The 20391-nt window shown below is 41.6% G+C and overlaps 1 protein-coding gene across 1 annotated transcript in view; it reads left to right on the forward strand.

Moving 5' to 3' along the window:
* PTPRG (protein tyrosine phosphatase receptor type G) overlaps positions 1 to 19864 on the forward strand; it is a 408208-nt gene extending 388344 nt beyond the window's left edge. The window contains exons 16-29 of the mRNA XM_074835886.1: positions 2720 to 2816; positions 4510 to 4592; positions 4820 to 4954; positions 5188 to 5322; positions 5726 to 5898; positions 6920 to 7055; positions 7398 to 7544; positions 9392 to 9485; positions 10744 to 10820; positions 11250 to 11378; positions 13661 to 13807; positions 14472 to 14614; positions 17743 to 17878; positions 18602 to 19864. Coding sequence (XP_074691987.1) covers positions 2720 to 2816; positions 4510 to 4592; positions 4820 to 4954; positions 5188 to 5322; positions 5726 to 5898; positions 6920 to 7055; positions 7398 to 7544; positions 9392 to 9485; positions 10744 to 10820; positions 11250 to 11378; positions 13661 to 13807; positions 14472 to 14614; positions 17743 to 17878; positions 18602 to 18748 — 1779 coding nt within the window. The 3' untranslated portion in view covers positions 18749 to 19864. The remainder of the gene's footprint in view (positions 1 to 2719; positions 2817 to 4509; positions 4593 to 4819; positions 4955 to 5187; positions 5323 to 5725; positions 5899 to 6919; positions 7056 to 7397; positions 7545 to 9391; positions 9486 to 10743; positions 10821 to 11249; positions 11379 to 13660; positions 13808 to 14471; positions 14615 to 17742; positions 17879 to 18601) is intronic.
* Positions 19865 to 20391: the final 527 nt, after the last annotated feature.

Consider the following 20391-nt stretch of genomic DNA (forward strand, 5'->3'; position numbering starts at 1 on the left):
TGGGGTGAGCCTGTGGTTTAGTAATTTGCTTTTAGAATTTAGAAAGATGAACCTAGGAGGGTAAGAGAGCATGGATAACCCCACTCTGCTCTCAGCCTGATCTGTCCGTGCAGCACAGCCAAACATTGTCAGTGGCCAACATGGAGCTGGAGGATGTCCTCAGTCCCCTTCTCGTCGAATAACCTCAGCATCCGAAAGCATTGGTTGTGTCCTGGGCTGGGGAGGGGCTGAAGTCAAAATGGCTTTCTATTGTTCTACGTTGATTTTTAAAAAGACAAAAAGAGTTGAGGTGCATTGGCAACAGGGAGCTTTTCTTGAACAGTCTCCTTTTGCTATGCTTTGCAGTGTGCAGACATAGGAATCCACCATTATAGCAGCTTTCCAGAGTATTAAAAATCATTTAGAATGTTATGTGTTAAGAAAAGCCATTTTCAGATGATCAGCTCTCACAGTCAGACCTTCTTTTCCATTGATGTGTTTTTCACAATCTTAGCTTAATCTTCCTCTTCTATTAACTTTATATTGGCCAGCTGGGAACATGTACAGTTGAGAAAACACTCAGCATCAACATAAAAAGGTTAATTAAAATGATTAACCTCACCAACAATTCCCTTATGGAAAAATCCTATAGAATGTAATAGAAAATGATACATTTACTATGTAGTATTTAAACTGTCAGAGAAAATTCCTTAGTAGGGAGGTAATTCCCTATTAAATTCTATAACTTTTTCGAGTATTCTCCACAGAACCTTATTGGATTCATCTGTATTAAATTCTACAGCATTTGGCATAAATGTTTCAATGCTAATAACTTCTAAAAATAATTTTGTAGTGATGCAGTGATGTAGAGTTTGATGTGAGGCTTTTCAAAAGCGGGGGGGGTATTTTTTAGGATTGACCTACAATGGTACAGCAGTAATGTTACATGATTTCTAAATGCAAAAAAAGGTAAAATGCAATTACATTAAATCAACCTAACGTGTAAGTAATGCTGCTTTTCCAGTTATGACTTAGGCTGAACTGATCCTACCCATTGTGTAATCAGAAGTCCCTTGCTTACTGGAGCTGACAGGCAGAATTAGGGGAAGCGCACACTTTAATGTGTTTTTTTATTTCTGTGATAGAAATAGAACTATGAAAATTCTATTAGGGCCAGCAGAGAGTTTTGCTTGATTCCTTTTTGTCTTTGCTCAGCTCATCTTCTTGAATGTAGTATGTTTCTCCCTATGGAGGTGGCGGGAGAGAGACAGAGAAGCAATTGTTATTTGGAAGTGTCATGTGGATATAAAAGCTATAAAATGTTCAAGGTTTTAGTATACTTTGCACTTTTAAAATGTAAATGCTGGGGAAGATATCAAAATTGCTATGCAAGTCCTTTGTGAAATGTCTGCATAATGCTGAACTCTGTTACATCTGCTGTTTGTATAGCATTTCTCTTGATAATTTTTCTCTGTCACTTAGCTTGTGATCTTTGTAGCAGCTGTGAGCTCCTAATGACTTTCCCTCTCAGGCAGGTTCTATACTGTTATTTTTAAAGCCTGAAGTACAAAGTAATTTGGCACTTCTCCATATATCCTTGGGGGAAATTGGTTCAGTTTGGTGCGATTTCTGGGACTTGCAAAAGATTTGAATAAATATAGCTTCTTCCACAACTTTGTAAACTCCAAACATTGATATATTTTTCAAAAATGTGTTTTTAAACTAAGAATATTTACGCTAGTGATAAAAAGGGGTTTAGCTTTTTCTGGAAGGTTGTGGTTAAATAGATACCAAAAAAATATGTATCTTAGAGGTGGTCTTGCACATGAGTTTTAGTGATTCAGTTTGCAAGACAGTCTCTGAGTTGTGTAACCCTCTAGGACAGTCTGGCCAAGGGGAATAGAGAAAAGACTCTCCATTGCACCATTTCAATAGCTCTGTATTCTGTTGTTGGACAGTGTAAGTAAGAGGTAAATTAAGACCTAAAAAAATCAATGGGAGTTAGGTATCTAACCTACAGCCTCAACTAGACAAAAATCTGCATCTCTAGCTTCATTAACACCTTGGCAAACCTGGCCTCTTTCTGCTTTGTAAATGTATATATATGTGGAAACAACCTTTTATCTTTTTCACTATATCGTGGGCTGTTAACCTGTGTCCAAGCAGTGGTATTTAAAGCACTCGCTGTTATCTTCAGAGATCTATTTTATTTATATTTTATAAAAGGCATCTCTCTGCAGAGAACTAACAAAAGGTCAGTGCCAAAGTTAAATGTCAGAAACCCTGTTTTGAGAGGTTATAAGCAGATAAATTGTCCAGCGGTCAAAGGCTTCTGTTGAAGTGGGTTTTGTGCTTAGTTTCTAACACTGCACTGGCCGCTCTTGCCTTTGAGGGACTCTGTCTTCCCTTCCCAAGAGGGAACAGAGCGGAGCATCACAGGAGATGCAGTCCAGAAGACGGATGGACTGCTGGTCAGAGGGGACAGTTGGCCCTCAGGGTGCCCAAAGTGCATCTGTCACCAAGTCTGTGGAGAGGAGCGTAACCACAACCAGGGAGCAGCTAACACGGCTCGGCTTAATCAGACCATGTCATACAGGACAATACTGGAGGGCTTTGTGTTCAATCCAGCAATTAAGATATCAGTATTTTAAACATGGTTTCTGTAAGCCATTGCAAAAGAAGATAAAGTTCAAATTTTTTGGACTGGCATATTTTCCATTTGAATAATTTTTATGCCTAGGAAGTGCAGCGCTGTACGGCTGACATGAACATCACTGCAGAGCATTCCAACCACCCCGACAACAAGCACAAGAACAGATACATCAACATCCTAGCCTGTAAGTAAGCACAATGAATCAACCCGAAAAGGCACTCTCCTCTCACAGTGTGTCTGTGTGTGACTGGAAAAGGCAAGTGGCTTCAAGTTACATCATTGCACAGTAATTAATAAACATGTGAAAGTGTGGCTGGGAGACCATTTCCCTACTAAAGGCAGTGGATGTTTTGAGTTCTCTAGGACCAGGATTTCACTCCAGCTTTTGTTTTAAAACATTTTGCAGTTTGATGGTCCGAGTGTAGTTTTAGAAGGATCAGTTTGGTATGAAATTTTGTGGAGGAATAACTGGGATAAATCGATGATCAGAGCTCTTCTGCCCACTAATGTCTCAAAACTGGCCTAAGGGAAGTGCATGGTGGAGCAAAGAGTTTTATTGATGATCCCTGCGATTCTGTTATAATCCCAAAGGTGCTAAATCTTACAGAGTGTACCTGCTGTATTTCAAACTGCTTCAGCTGTGTGTATGACTTGGACAAACAGTGATCTTTGTAGCACAGTGCAGGCTTTGCCTGTATTCCTCTGAGAACTGCAAATCTGGACTCTGCTCTAGAATGCAGATTATTGCAGGTCTGGGATGGAAATGCAGTAACTTTTTCCATATCGTTCTCTGATGTGGAACAAAGGGCAGATGCAGCAGTCACTGTGGTTTAGGAACAAAGATGGAGAGCTTCTGATAGAAAGTTCACAATGTTCATAAGTGTTGCAATAAATCTTGAATGTTTTTGATGGTATAGGAAGGAAAGGCATGTCTCTAACAGATTCTCAGAAGTAATCAAGGTGCCGACTGCAGACCAATTCCCAGACCTGTAAAAGACTTGCTGTGTGGCCCTGGGCAAGGGGATTCATTGCAGTTGACCCAACTCTGATTTTAGACATAGATGTCTGGCCCCTCTAGGCACAGACAGAGAAGTACCATTGGAGGAGAATTGGAGCAGGCACTCCAGTCCTCTTTCTGCCCCTGGAGGAACGACTCTCTCTGCACTGATGCTCAAGGAAGGCAACTAAAACCTAATTCTTCATGCTTAAAGTTAGCCCACGTGTCTCATCTCTGCATGTGTTGGAAGCACCACCCAGCCCGATGCTGCTGCCCAGGAGCAGGAAAAGGACTGCAATTTTTTTCTGATTTAAGCCAAAGTCAAGCATTTGCATGGAACAAAAAGAGGAGCTAGAGAGTGCGACCTAAAGTCTATCCTCTTGATATGATGAGGGTGGTGAAGGAGTGAGGACATTCACTCAGCTCCCAGAGCCAGTAGAGCTGTCTGAGCCCAGCACCGGGTGGATGATAATGAGCTCAGACACTGAGCCAAGCGAAGGCGGCTCTACTGCCTGCGAGAGCTGAGCTGGTGTCCCCACACGGTGCTGCACAGCCTGTGGGGAGCCCCGGCTCTCTGAATCACACTACACTGTGTGATGTGGATGATCCTAGAAATCGTGCTCCAGAGGCTCCCGTGTCCTTTAAAGAGAAGCTGTCCCAGCACAAACCATGTACTTTAAGGGATGTGAAGCCTGAGGACGTGCTACCATGAGCAGGTGACCAAGAACAGGTAGTCCCACCTCCCCCTAGACTCCAATCCAAGGCCATTTTGTTCCACGTATTAATAAGTGCTACTCCAAAACCTAGGAAATGGGATGTTTACCTGCAGTTCTGCACCATGTTTCCTTAATGCTTCTTTGCTCTGTTTTTTATCCTGCAGATGATCACAGCAGGGTGAAGCTAAGGCCTTTACCAGGAAAAGATTCTAAGCACAGTGACTACATTAATGCTAATTATGTCGATGTAAGTTGTTTGAATTGTTTTTTCTTCTCTAACTCTGAATCCTTCCACAAGGAGGAAGTATTGCCATCTGTGAAGTGGTTGTGTTTTCCAACTTCACCTGATAATTTTGCTACAAATTCCTCACTATTCTGAATGAGAAAGGCACCTTTCTTTGTTATCTTTAAAATATTAATATGTCTGCCATGATATTGCTTTCATCTCACTTGGCATTATGGTTTTCTTTGAAGGGTTACAACAAAGCAAAAGCCTACATTGCTACCCAGGGACCTTTAAAGTCTACCTTTGAAGATTTCTGGAGGATGATTTGGGAACAAAATACTGGAATCATTGTCATGATCACAAACCTTGTTGAAAAAGGAAGAGTAAGAGATTTTCTAGTTTCTTAGCAGTTGCTCCTCACCACCTCCCCAAATCACGTGGGCAGAATTTGTTTTTAAATGGTTTGGGATGATATATATTGATGTATAATACATAACTAACATAAGGGAGGGATACACAGCTAGCCATGATTTTATTTTTTTAAAAAGCTCTAAATATACGTATAAAGAAGCAGCTCAAACCCTTAGCCAACCCACCCACCCATGTCTTTGTTCAGAGAAAATGTGATCAGTACTGGCCGTCGGAGAACAGCGAGGAGTATGGCAACATAATCGTGACGCTGAAGAGCACAAACATTCATGCCTGCTACACTGTGCGCCGCTTCACAGTCAGGAACACAAAGATGAAAAAGGTGAGTAAAGCTTTCACTGTTCTCATCCAGATGCCTTCTGGCTCGTGTAGGATGCAAGGCGCGCACGAGCAAAACTCAGTGTTTGCATAGGCAATGTGAAGTAGCGGGTGGATGGGAAATAAGTAAGCAAAGCCAGGATTACAAGGAACCTGGTGAAAGGTTTAGCCCGTATTTCTTTTTCTCAAGTTCACTGCTGCTTTGGTGTCACAGTTATTGCTGTTATTACCTGTTCCCACATGTATTTTTCCTTGAACTCTGTCTCCACCTAGCAGGAGGCAGAGCTGCGGATTTCTGTTGTTAGAGTCCAGCACTTTTTCAGCTGAGCAAGCCAGTAGGATTGAGTACCTTCCTACGCTTCTCTTCGCTAATCTTTCTCTTCTTTCTGGGCACACTTTGCCCGCAGGGTCAGAAAGGAAACCCCAAAGGGCGGCAGAACGAGAGAACGGTTATTCAGTATCACTACACGCAGTGGCCTGACATGGGTGTGCCGGAGTACGCTCTGCCCGTGCTAACCTTCGTTAGGAGATCCTCCGCAGCCAGAACGCCGGACATGGGACCAGTGGTGGTGCACTGCAGGTACGACGGGCGTGATTAACTACCGCACGGCAAGCACACCTAGTGCACAGCCTGCGCTCTTACAAGGCAGCGAAGACAAACACCTTAAGTTACTAACACAGGAGTGTGCCAGCCCCGTGGAGCGCTTGCTTTGCCTACATCTTAAGACAAGGTCCAACGCAAAACCTTCCCGGCTGCGCTAGCAAAACCCTGTGTTGTGATACTGAGCTGCTGAGCATTGCACTGATGTGGTTGTGCAGTTCCTTGCTTGAAGCTTGTTTGTAGCCTGCTCGTTCCGTGCATGGGCAGGGCAGGATCACCTCTGCTGGCAACCAGCCGTGTGAATACATGGACACCTGGGCATGCGATTGCCACTGAACCACACTGACATTCATCAGCACTTGCAGTCAACAGAGGATTTCCCTTAAATGAGTTGAGGGATGTGGTCTTCATCACTGTGTGGAGGGGCTGTACAGCACCACAGTGAAGAGAGGAGGATGATGGGGATTATTGCTCCTTCCTGAGCAGAAACTGAGAAGCTCTGAAGAGTTCCCCTCTCTGCCCTCTCTGTTGGGCCCAGGACTGCCCGCCTCCCCTCAAGGAGTCCTGCCTCCACAGGATTACCCCCTTATGCCTTTCCGTACTGCTGGTACCACTTGCATTTCTAGAGCAGGATTACAGCTCCACTGTGAAGCTTAAGCCTTACCTCAAGACTGAAGGTGACCAGGGCAGCCCCACAGCCTTGGAGCAACCTTGGTTGTGCAGGATAGCAGCAGTTTGGCATAGAGTTGATCTCTATATGGCTTCTTCTAGCCAACACCAGTAACTACAGCAGTGGAGACAGGACAGCCAAGTGTCAGATCATGAAATATGTGCCTGGTAAAATTCCCAGAAAACCAAAATATTTTGTTTAGAAACTTTCATGGTTGGAGCTAGCCGGGAAATGCAAGCCTGTGAACAGGAATATTTGCTTAGTTCTGTTCTGTGGTTGTGAACATTTACTTTGGTTGTATTACATAGGTTTCTTTTCTATCTCCTATAGTGCTGGTGTTGGCAGAACTGGTACCTACATTGTGATAGACAGTATGCTGCAACAGATAAAAGACAAAAGCACAGTTAATGTCCTGGGTTTCCTGAAACATATCAGGACACAGCGCAACTACCTCGTCCAGACAGAGGTAAAGATTGCGGTGGGGTTGAATTTAAAGCCATTTTTATTTTTATGTTGTAATCAAAAGGAAAATGGATTTTTCAGTTACATCCCTGTAAAAATTGAATATATCACAGGCATGTTTTGCACTGGAATGTCTCTCTTTTTCTAGACCAGAAACTTCAGATTTTGTTTTTGACTTACTCAGAGTTGTACATGCTACACTTGTAAATGTTTATTCTGGATTTGACATTATTTGCATGGGTGGCTTGTTTTGCACACCCTTTCCTTTAGTGTGCTCTACCCCTCCGTTAAAGCCAGCTGTTTAGTTTATTCCAAGTGCCTACGTGACACGCCGTTGTTTTTCTAGGAGCAGTACATTTTTATTCATGATGCCTTGTTGGAAGCCATCCTAGGGAAGGAGACTGAAGTATCTGCAAACCAGCTGCATAGTTATGTTAACAGCATCCTCATACCTGGCATAGGAGGGAAGACACGACTAGAAAAACAGTTCAAGGTAAGGCTTATCGCTGCCATCCAGAGGGACTTCATTTCCCTACTCTTTTTTTGTATGGCCTGTCTTCACTGTCAGTTGTCACAGATAAGGAACCAAACCACAACACTTGATGAGGACAGCACAGCATCTTGAAAAGTTCGGTCCTCAACAGTCTTAGCTGCACTGCTGGGAATCAGCAGTAACGCTCTTGAAGTCAGAAGTGAGGCAAGGGACGTGGACACTGGTTTGGAGTGTGCTGCTGGTCTCCCTGTTCCCAAGGGGGATTGGATGTTCCTGAGTCTGTGGTTAGCTTGGCTGGAAGTCTTCCTCCAAACTGTGGCACTCATGCATATATATGGAGAAAGACATAAAATGAGGTTCTTAGCACCACCTAGTCTTTCAGCACTGTCAATACAAAATTAAAAATGTTGTAAGACCAGGAAACAACAGCATGCCTTTCTCATTGCTAATAACTATGCTTGCTGCTTTTCCCTGCTATGTCACACCTGATTTCATCCTGGCCAAAGTAAATTTTTTTGCCCAGATCTCCTATTAGACACCTAAGATTTTTTGATTGCATTTTATTTGAACGTATTTTAAAATACTTTGTGAGACTATGTATCATAAAAGATTATATGCGACATCTGTTTTCACAGCTATACTCACTCAGTTAAAAACTACCTAAGGAACTGAAACTGTTAAATTATACCAGGTGTGAAGCTACACAAAACATGAACAGGCTCTTCTCTGAATTCAGTTGTAGATTTCTCAGTATTTCTCCATCATTCAAGACATTCCAGATGCTTAATTACAAATTAAAGAAACAAGCGCAGGCGTGCACATACGCACACAAAATGCATCAGGAGAAAAAGATTTCTTATTAAAAAAAACTGTTGCACTTTTAAAAACAATACTAAATTATATGTATAAAGATGTTTTCTGATGACTTGTGGCAAAATTTCAAAAAACTTAAGTGCCATTTTCAGAAATTACTTTCTCTGCCAACATTGCACAGGTATTTAGAAACCCCATAACTTCTAATGGGGCTTATGCCAGTACATAGATGAGTTGAGTGCTATCTTGTTTAGAATGCATTTGAAACTGGGACGTGACCAGCAGCAATTATTAAATCTTTCTCTTGTTTCTGCTACTACAGAGCTGGCAGAAAATAACTTGTGCTTATGCCCTTGTAGAGTAGTTTACATTCAACTGTCTTAGAGTAAAGTTATGCTGAGTAATGAGTGGCTAGTACAGGAGATGAAAAAGCCACCTTCACCCTCTTCCTTCTGGTAGAGTTTCCCCATACACTCGGGGAATATTCTAATACAAATCTTCCTCCATGACTTTTCTTTGTGCCTCATAAGCAGCCCAGAATGAACATGGCAGACCAGCGAATGTAACCCTTGGCCTCAGGTCTCAGATGCTGGCATGGTGGGTTCCCTAAAGGCCTGGCAGAAAAAGACAGTCTGCAGGAATGATCTAGCTTTTATTTTAGAAGGAAACATAAAAGTTTTGTTGTTGTTTTATTTTGCTAGCTTTTCTTCCTTGAGACCTGCTTCTGACTGAACATATCTACAAGTCTTTGAAATATATTCTCAAAGATAACTAAACGTAGTGTTCTGTGAAAATACATTTTGATGGAACTTCATTTTCAGGATGTTTCGAAGCTGAGAGCTGCAGAGATCTTTTTATCCATTAAACATGTTGTATGAAAAGGATGATTTCCATTGGCATCTTGAGTACTTTAAACAAGTTTAACAATGCAGTTTATTCTTCTACTGATGCATCTTTGCAGGAGTTGGCAAAGAAACCTCCTCTCTTCATTTAGTGCGCTGTGAGGACTGACTTACTACTTTATTCTCTTTCAGCTGGTTACACAGTGTAATGCAAAATACGTGGAATGCTTCAGTGCTCAGAAAGACTGCAACAAAGAGAAGAACAGGAACTCATCAGTCGTGCCATGTAAGATCACATCTTCGGTTTGATTACTGCCTAGCATAACATTTTGTACTGAATTCTCCCGGTGTTATGCATGAAAAGGCATAGCCACTAGAAGTAGAAATGTAATCGTTTGTTCAGACCAAGATGTCTTGTCCTTCAGAGTTACCCTGATGAAACTGAACAAAAGAAAATAGTTACAGTGTCAGCCAGATAGACTGTCCAAGTGAAATGTTAATTTGAAGTGCTTAAGAATTTGAATAATTAGGTAGGGGATAAATCTATGCAATAGTGAGAGAATTACTTTGATACCATTCCCAGCTCAGGTGAGATCTCCCAGTGTGATTGGCACAAGTTGTTTGTAATTCAGCTACTACGCTGTGTGTGAGCCTTCCCCAGATTTGAGGGTATTTAGTGCCCAAGGCCACAGTTTCACAGTCATTGATATGGAATCTGTGCGTGGTTCCCAAGTGGTATGAGTTTGCATGGGAACGATGTCATGCCCATCCTATTACCCAGAGTACAGGACATACGGGACAGGTGATAGCCAAGCTAGCAGAAAGTAATAATGGCACAGATACGGTCCATCACAAAACTTGTTAATACAAAGGGAAGTCATCAGGATATATCTTAAAAACAAATGTGAACGGGGCAGAAATAGTCTATAAGACTTTCCACTTTGTGTCACGTAGCTGCAGTGATTTCAGTTTGACACTAGGAGCCTGTCAGTTGGTTTGAGGATGTTGTTGAACTCAGCCCTCAAACACAGAGGAGTGTAGATCTGCTGAAGAACACACACACACTTCTGGGTGATTACCCGTTTGGGAAGGGTTTTGTCTCTGGAGGTTATCTCACCCTCCAACTGGGAGGAGTGAGTGATGGTAGTGCTACAGAGTGGTAGGGAAAACAAAATAAATCAGCTGGGTTTGCGTGCTGCTGGAGACAAATGGAACACTACAGTCAAGAATTACCTGAAATCCCCTGTTATCACTGCATATACTGTTATTTGGTAATTCAGCCTGCTGTGAAAATCTTTGCTATAGTAAAATTTGATTCCTGAAATTACTTTGTCCTTGTGGGAATATTGTGCAACATTCTCTTTTATATCCTGTGTTAGCAGGCAATGCTTTAATGCAGTTAAAGTGCTGGCCTGCTCCTGCGGGAGATGGGAGCTGCACACTGTTTGGTTTGTTAACGTCTGAGAAATTCTTACTTTCTGCATTGTGCCATGACCAGACTTTGATCTCTTTTTTTTTTCTCTCTGTTTTTTTTAATCTTATAGCTGAGCGTGCTAGAGTGGGCTTGGCACCACTGCCTGGAATGAAGGGAACAGATTACATTAATGCCTCTTATATCATGGTGAGGAAGCCAACACCTAATTACAAAGTAAAATCAATTCTAAGGTGCTAAATACCAGATGCCTATAATTGTCTTAATTCTGTATGTAATGGCTGTGTATTAACAGATGAGATTTTAACACCTTCCCCATAATGTAAAGCTATTAACTGTGTTTTATTAAAGATTGTTGCCTAAAAAAATTAAATACAAGATGCATTTAGATGGAATGTGTATTTCCATGAGATACAGTCAAATAAATACTAGAATTCAGAGTAAATGAAAACAACAGGGACTCTGCAGAATGGAAATGAAGTTATAAAATTATAGTCTGTGTGAAAAAAATGTGGAATAAAATGAAATAGGGTCATTTATGTGTCCCCAAAGATTAAATTAATGCCTTAAAAGTACTGAAGGCAGTAAGTAACTGTGTGGTTTGTTTTGCTGCAAAAGGGCTACTACAGGAGTAACGAGTTCATCATCACCCAGCATCCGCTGCCACATACGACTAAAGATTTCTGGCGAATGATCTGGGATCACAACGCACAGATCATTGTCATGCTGCCGGACAACCAGAGCCTGGTGAGTTAAACGTGTCCCTCCCTGCGTGGTACCGTGGTCACTTACCCCAGCTGGGCACCAGCTTAGGGTCACTTCATTACATGCCGTGGCTATTTTCTGGTTGAAAGCAAAAGCCAATTTTTGGGCCACCATCTCAAACTTTGCCATAAGCTTGTTACAAAAAGACAAGTTCTGAGATGTGGGGCCTGGTTTTTGCTCTCACCCCGGGGAAAAGACATCCTGAGCTGGATGGACCAGTGCTTACAGGCAGCGAAGCTCCTGAGGGCTGCCGGGCTGGCAGGGTGCAAGGCACTGAGATTGCTGAGTGGCCAGAGCCACAGGTGAGGACTTTGAGAGGAGCAGAAGTAGGAAGCAGGAGGCAGTAGATAGTTACTTGTTTGCTCAGGGGCTTAAGACTCAGGCCATGCAAGACTATGGCTGTGGAAGGTTACAAATGCTATTTTTGATGAAAGTAAAAAGCAAACATGTATGTTAATTTAAGTGTAAATAATGAGACAGACAGACGGAGAATAAGGAGACAGGTGAAGTGCTAATCACTACTTCCAGATTTACTAGCACGTCTCAAGAGGGTGCATTGAAAAGGATTAAGAACTAAATGGTTCGTTTTTTCATGCACGCATCACTGAGGTGAATAGATGATTGTAGCTGAGAGTGGAAGAGAAACCACCTTCATTACAGCAGGAAAATAGCAGTCATGAGGGGCTACTAAAGAGGCAGCAGTCAATATGCTTCCTGTGTGCGGTGTGATGAAAGGGATTGCAGGGACTGCAAGGCAAAGAACGTTCAGAGAAATCCGATCGAATCAGAAAACACTAATGAAATGAAAGTGTGTCAGGTGGAAATGAAGAGGCTGATCTTGTCTTTACAAGTACATGAAATTGCTCTGCCGAACAATAGTGATTAAAGGGTAAAGGAGGAACGCTGGACTCAGCCACATCCCTTGCAAGGATGTCTGGTCCCTTCTTTCACCTCCACCGTTCCCAGGCTCGAGGTTGGGCAGCAGCATCCGCGCATCGGCTCAGCGTATGGCGTGGGGGGTGTGGGCTGGCCAGGAGGGGCGGCACGGGACTGAAGACAGCATCGAGGTGCTGAATACGTAATGCCAAAGGATGAGACGATGATGCAAGCGACCTGGTGCATGGGGACCCATCATGTGGCAGGACAGGTCACTGCCCCGGCGTTCAGAGATATTATGCTGCTTGCTGGCACCTGGGCAGAATTCTCAAGGCACTCAAAGGACTTAGGACCCTAAGTCCCATTTTCAGAATAAACATTTAAGGCCCAAATCTCAACAGTATCTTGCATATCATGTGCATCGAGGCTTCAGGCCCAGAGAAATAAGCCTGGTTTTAGAGACATTTTTATGGCCGCAGTGGGATGAAGTGGGTTCACAGCTCATATTTTCTCATGAGTAAAACATGGGTTGTTCAGGGACGCAAGCATGCAGAGCTGTGCATGCTGCCAGAGTAGTTTCTGTGCTCACACTGCAGGGACAGTAGACCCCTGAAGCCAGGAGGAAAAACAGGCTTTGCATGTTTGTGGTGACGGAGCCTCATTTCCTTTCTCTGCAGTAAATTAGGAATTCACAGTTATTTTTTAAAGAATCGCTTTGACAGTGTGTTATCTACATCCTGTCAGTCAGGCTACTTCAGCACTGAACTTCCACCATTCACAGCCTCACTGAGATTTTACAGTGTTCCTTCAGTAGAGGACTTTAGATGAAGAACTTGCATTAAGCTAAGCCAGTGTTTTTTTCAAGGCTAAGAATATTTGGGTTTCTTCATTCCTCCTCACTCCTCCCCTCACTCCTAAAATTTCAAGCCCTACATGAGTATCCATCAACCTTTACCTAGACCTGATCCACAGACCTTGAGTTTTGTATTAGACCACAATAAACACAAATTAAAAATAATAAGCAATTAATTTTTAAAGGTCAGTGATTTTTTTTTCTAAACAGATATCTGACTTCCATGCAAAACTGTGTAGGCAGGAGGTAATAAAGTCTGGGATACAATATAAAGGTTAAGTATGAGTAAGCTAAGAAAACCATTTCCCTATGAAACCAATTAAAAAGCAGATGTTACCTGTTTGGACACACAAAGGAAGGATCCGGCAGGCTTACTGCCTACTGTAATAGTAAATTTGCTTTAGACAGAAATGGTTTTTAAAGGTCAGCTCCTCATCATCTCTATTTATCAAACCAATTTTTTGATCCACTGGATTTTTCCTTCACACACAAGGTATCTGAAAGGCTGAAGTAGTGTGTTGTTTCATTCCTCCAGGCAGAAGATGAGTTTGTGTACTGGCCAAGTCGCGAGGAATCCATGAACTGTGAGGCCTTTACTGTGACCCTTATCAGCAAAGACAGACTGTGCCTCTCTAATGAAGAGCAAATTATCATCCATGACTTTATCCTTGAAGCTACCCAGGTAAAATAAACTCCCAAATGTGGGTGTTGGATTTTTACCAAAATGTTGTTGATGTCATTTAAATATGGAAGAAGAAGAGTTCAGAAACAGTTTTGAAAAGGATTTACTTATAAATGCATGTGAGTGCATGTTGCTCACAGGGGAAGGGTATTCTCATTGGCTGCTTCTCCCTCTCACATATTCTACTTCCAGGTAGATTTCTCTAACTAGCGACACCGTAGTATTAATTGTTTGTCTTATTTGAAAGTGATTGGTTTTTCATTTTGAAATCACACAAGTAGATGGAATTATTCTTTATAAAGTACACCGAGATTTATGCAAAACGTTAGTTTGCAAGCCCTTTTAAATTTGAATTCCTTGGTTGCTCTTCTCTTGTTTGACTTTTTAAGCTGTAAGGGCTCTGAGGGAGATTTACATGAATAGAAGATCTGAATTCTAATACAAATCTTTTATCAATTAAACATTTTGTTAAAGTTGCATTATTTTAGGGTGTTCACTGTTACAGAGGTGCTAGAGCTGTGTGTCTGTCTTCTCCTGTCTATATAAACTGTTTGGAAGAAGGTGGTATCTCTTGAGTCTGTAATGAGGCTCTTCCCTCTTTCTACCTGGAGTGGATAAATGTGAAACTGAAGTAGCTAATGCCCAGGCTGGTTTTTCATTGCAGGATGACTACGTTCTGGAAGTCCGCCACTTTCAGTGTCCTAAATGGCCAAACCCAGATGCTCCCATAAGCAGTACCTTTGAACTTATCAATGTAATCAAGGAAGAGGCCTTAACAAGGGATGGCCCCACCATAGTTCATGATGAGTATGTCACCTCTTTTCTCCCATTTATGTGCAGGTTGTACAAGGAGTTACTCGGCTACAGGACACTTGTTAGGACTGATGTCCATTCTTGCATGGAGTGGATGGGGTTTAGTGGTCTAGGGAACAGGATCAGAATATTTAAACTTCCAGGGATGAGTTTTCAGTTGGTATCTGAGGACAAATACATTTTGCTTAGTGTAGTTTTTATGTTGGTCATAATCTTAGGTGGACTCAGAAAGTGAGGCCGTGTTTGCTTTCTAAGCATTTTGGGTTCTTCTACACCTGGAAGTATCCCAAACGAATCCTACGACCTGTTTCAGAACCCAGCAGAGCCCTGGTTTAGGTAAGGCTCTAACCAGCCAAATATGGGCTTATGGAAACCAGTTTCAAAACAGCCTGAGCTCCTGTCTAACAGCTCAGGTTTAGTGTGCCATGTAAGACAGAACAAGCTCGGCTCAGCTGTGTCTCAGGAGGAGCAGCAGAAGTATCTTGTGACAAAGGTCCCAGGTTTTCTGAGAGCAGATTTATTTTTCCTCCTTCTGCTTCCCCAAAAACACTCCAAGGGGCCCATATGGTGCCAAGTGGGAGGGAGGGAGCCCACTAACACAGGGCCAGCATGCCCCAACACTTGTCTCTTTTGTAGCGTAGTGGTGAGCATTGTCTTGCCAGCTATGCTTGAATGCCCAATTATAAAGGGTGCTAAATACTGCATTGCATATTATTACTTTGCACACATTGGGGCTGCAAAATACCATTCTAGTGAAGCTGGAGCCTGGATCTAACAGGATCTCTTTGGAGGGACTGTTTCCTGGCGGGCAGAGCGCTTCCCAGAGTCATCCTGTTGTTAAAATCCCAAATAAGCCCAATTTCTGACACTGCTTGAGTTGCCCTTAGAATGAACACCGAGCCAGTGTAAACGACTGCTATACCTGCAACCCCGCTGTGCTCCAGTCCATTAGACCTTTTGTCCTTGCTGCAAAACAGAATTAGTAGGAAAGTCTTGGAAATCTTCACCTTCTGTGCAAAAACATTATTACCATACTCTGGTATTGCAGTGGTCAGATCAGCTTTGTGCTGATGTGCAGTCGCATGCTGGTATCTGCTGTTGCTGAAAGAGCTTTCTCTTCACGTCGGTGTGTTGCTGCTGCAACAGGTTTTTCCCAACAGACTCCTGCAAATGGTGCCTTGGGCTGCAGCAAGTAGTTTTTCTCCCACCATCTCCTGCCTTGCTAATGCACAGTGTAAGCTCTGGTGCCTTTTGCCAGCACTGATTAATTCCAGGCTAGTTTTAATATTCATGCTGTGGGTAGTCTGAAGTGAGGTTTTGCTACTCTTGCAGTATTTAAGATTATGTTTTACAAAATTAGAACCATTATTGATTTGGGCATTTCATGCTAGACCAAAAAAAAAAAAAAATCAAAATCTCATTCCTAACAGTGCTGAGTCATTCTTTCTGTAAATTGCTTTTTTGGTTTATTTGTCATATTCAATGATTTTATTTTTATGCCTAATACATAAAGTGGATTCTGCTTTTCATCGGAGCCTAAGCAAATGTAGCTGAAAATGAAAATTTCCCTTTACTACATGCAACAACTATATCACATAATCCACTAATAATTACAACTGCAGATTAATTCCAAATATATGAATTTTCAGATACTAAATGCATGTGGTGTTTAGGAAGTACATGGTGGGTTGAACTTGATAAAAACATTTCAAAGAAGTTCAGAAATTCCAACTCAAGACAGTTGTCAAGATTTTTAAATATAACTGCCCATATGTAGGCAAGTAGATAAAGATTTGCTGCATAATTTTCCAAGAGAAAAGGCTTCAGATTGTTGGGAGCTGGAGGTTATCAGCCCAAGTAAAAATGAGGCCATTAGACTCTCAGAGGCATTTAGTTGTGTCCCATCAGACACAAGCATTGGCCACTTTGTCCACTACCCCTGTAGATGATCAGTCGCAGCCATCTGTACAGTCCCGCAGAAGCCCTGCTGCTTCTTCTGTAGACTTTTCATCAAATATAGCAGATCTATTGTGATCTGATTTCTGTTTCCCATTTCTAGGCAAATTAAGTTTGCAAAAATCATATGAAATTAAGTCAGCATATGTCTTGATTTCCACAGGAATGTTGTAAAAAAATCCTAGTGGTAATCTTACGATGCCAGATGGCATTGCGGTACTTACCGATTATTTAAGTTTTTGTGTACAGCTCTCCAAACAGTGTACAGAGCAAGTCAGCATGAATGTCCCCTCCTGCAGGTGGGGACATTTAGAGACAGACTTTCTCAAAGTCACAGAGCAAACCCATAGCAAAGCCAGGACAGAATTTCAGTCTTCTGAGTACTGGGAGAGCAGGGGACAGTTGAGGCTCCTCAGAAGCAGTTACGAGCCCCTGTTGCTTAGGATCCTCTATCCCATGCCCCGCAACTGCTCTCATTGATTCCAGCATACCCACAGATTTAGCAGCAGTAAGGTTTCTACCTGACCGGTATCTCAAGGACACACTGAGTCATGCTCCTGACGAATAACCATTGCTTGGGTTCTTATTAAATGACAGCACAGCTCAACTCTTCAGAATCCCTAATGTCTCTTGGGTGCCCAACTCGGGGATGTTGTCTTTTGCCGATGAATCAGACCTAAGGAAGACTTTGAGATGTGCCCCATTTACTTGTGAGCACCTCATATCCATGTTAGTTTTATATAATTGTCAGATGTGGAGGAAGAGGCAAAGTCTCATTTCTTTCTAATCGTTTATGTTTTGCTTGAGCTCCCACTAATGAATTTAAAATACACTCAGCTGTAATGCAGATGCTTTCAGTACATGTGGCATGTGAGAACTGATTTCAGTGTTATACTCTCCAGGCTGGGTATTTTTAAATGGCTCACATTCTTCTGCTGATACAGTTCTTTGTATTGAATACTGCAGATATCCTGAGATGACTGGTGTACCATCAAATTTCTTCTATAAATTAAAATGACTAAAAATTAGCCAGTATAAAACAAGCATTTAATAGATACAAAGATGAACTACAGTAATCAAATAAGACTAAATCGACACTGTCATGGCTCTGTGTCAGTGCCCAGGTATGTTTCTGAGTATCTTACCATTTTGGTGTGGTTTTTCAGGTATGGAGCTGTGTCAGCGGGAACGCTATGTGCCCTTACCACTCTGTCCCAGCAGCTGGAGAATGAAAATGCTGTCGATGTTTTCCAGGTGGCAAAGATGATAAATCTTATGCGGCCTGGAGTATTTACAGACATTGTAAGTCTTTAAATGGAATATAAATGGATAGTTTACAAGGTTTTCATCTGAGACCAAAAGCATGAGCTAAAACACACATTGTGTGTTATCAGGCCCTACTGCATCTGCTACCAAGCAGAATTTGCATTTGGGCTCTTCTTCTGTAGTTGTCATTTTTTATAAACCTCAAACCCACACTGTAAGTCTCTAATTTGCAGTTAAGCTTATTTCTCATAGTTAGGGGGCCACTGTACAGGCAGCCCTAGCAGAGAAGGACCTTTCAGCTTGTCATCATCCCTCTGCCAGCCCTGTAAATTAAGCTCTGCTATTTAAACCTGGCATGTTGTGATCTGAAGGGATGCAACAGGGCAGGTAGAGCTGCAGGGAGAGAAAGCTTCAACAGAGAAGGGCTCTTCACTCAAGTGTGCAGCGAGAGCAGCACCCTCGCCTCAGTGTGCATGGCTCTGCTGGCACAAGGGAACAACCTGGGGCTGAGCTGTGGGCTCCCCTATTGTCATGCCCTCCTGTAGTCTTTAATAACATATCAGGTATAATATAATCTACCCAAAAAACTGGAATTTGGGGTTGACAAGGTTAAACTAGATTAACAGAGGTAATTGCTCTCGAAGTCTTTTTCTTTGCTATGTGTATGCTTCTAGTAATGAATGTCCATGACCTTCCCTGGAAATGCCACTCGTTTATGTACACCGAAAGGATTGAAATAACTTGTCCTTTCTTTTCCAGGAGCAGTACCAGTTTCTTTATAAGGCAATGCTAAGCTTGGTCAGCACTAAGGAAAATGGAAACGGTCCCATGACACTGGACAAAAATGGTGCTGTGATGGCCAGTGATGAATCTGATCCCGCAGAAAGCATGGAGTCTCTTGTCTAATTGGAAACCTGAAAAGGCACTTAATTTGTAGAACTTCTGAAGACTGAGTGAACTTTTTTGAGGCCTTTTTTGCCAGACTCTAGGTTATACAATAACCCAATTACTTTTTTACACTGATAAAAGTTTTGATATTTATTTTTTGCCATTTTATGTCTTAATGGTATCCTACTGAGCATTTGCACCTCTGTTTATTTCACACAGTGAAACGCAATTTTATCTAGTTTGCACTATATGATCAGTGTTACTGCCTATAATATTCTAATACAAGACAAGCCCTGATGTGACATTCCATGACAACAAACACGCTTTTTCTGTTTTGTTTAAATGCAGTGAAGTTTTGCTAACTACAGTGACCCTCGAATCTTAAATCTTGAATGCTAGGCCAGATGGATTCTTTCTATAACAGATACTGTACCCCTTCATACCATATTTATTATTTTAATGATCACGTCACAGTTTTGGTAATGGTATTCTGCATTCCAGTGGAATGGATGAGCAGTGTTCATCCTTTCTTGACAGAACGTAGCAGGTGATTATTAGCTACAGTGGAGGTGTGATAGCCTTGTGGAGCTGAAACAATTATTTCTGTATTGTTTCAAATTGCTGTTTTGTACACTTACAGGCCTAAGATTTGCTTCACATGGAATATATAAATTACATACAATGTAATTATAAATTAGATGCAATTAATATGTGGGACACAGTGATAGGTTTTGAATTTACAATTTCAAAGTTTCCCCATGTATTCAGAAAAATGTTGATTTTAGTTTTTAACCAGCCCTATGAGGGGAAAGTGTTTTGGTTTTATTCTCATCAGAGCCAATACAGTGAGAGATCTACTACAACCCAAAATCCGATCTGTTTTCAGATATATTGAAGGTAGCAATATTTTACATTACTAAGCTATTCAGTATTTTAAACACATTAATTTCCTTACTATTTCTTGAATATGACCTCACACCTAATGGTATGTTACATGATGACAGGCGTTTCTTAATTTCATAACTGTTAGATGCCATTTTTACAGGTGTGTAATTTTCATACTTTAGTGCTAAAACATAAAGTACTGATCCATATTTACTGGTGAAGCAAACTAATAAAAAAACTACCTATAAAGTTACATTCTCCCTCTTTTTTTTGCCAGACTAATTCTTTAGCACAAACCTAGCTTATTTGTTTTCCCTCACACACCAATAAAATGGTTTCCCCCAGATTATACAAATAATTGAACTATTGTTTGGAGCATTTAAGTATACATCCTCACTGGCTCCCTTTTCCTTTGTATTTGGTCACAATTCAACAAGGTCCATCCCTATTTAACAAAAGGCATAAGCACATACTTAATTCTCCTGAAAATTGAAGCTAATCATGTCCTTCATAGCTCAGCTGAGTAGGGAGGGGTTATTGAATCTGCCTTGGAAAGGAAATATGTCGTTTCAGCCATCCTGATGTTTGGTATACAGTGACAGGCACTATCCCTTATATATGGCATTAGTTTCTTTACTTTTAAATTTCAACTGCACAAAACATACATTGTAATTTTTCAGGACTTGTCAAAATGCTATAGCATATTTTTTCATTTAAACATAAACCTATTAATTTCTGCCAGTCCGGTCTTGCTGAAATACAGACATTTGGCAAGG

This window comes from Strix aluco, chromosome 11 (assembly GCF_031877795.1).
Source record: "Strix aluco isolate bStrAlu1 chromosome 11, bStrAlu1.hap1, whole genome shotgun sequence".
NCBI classification, from domain to species: Eukaryota; Metazoa; Chordata; class Aves; order Strigiformes; family Strigidae; genus Strix; species Strix aluco.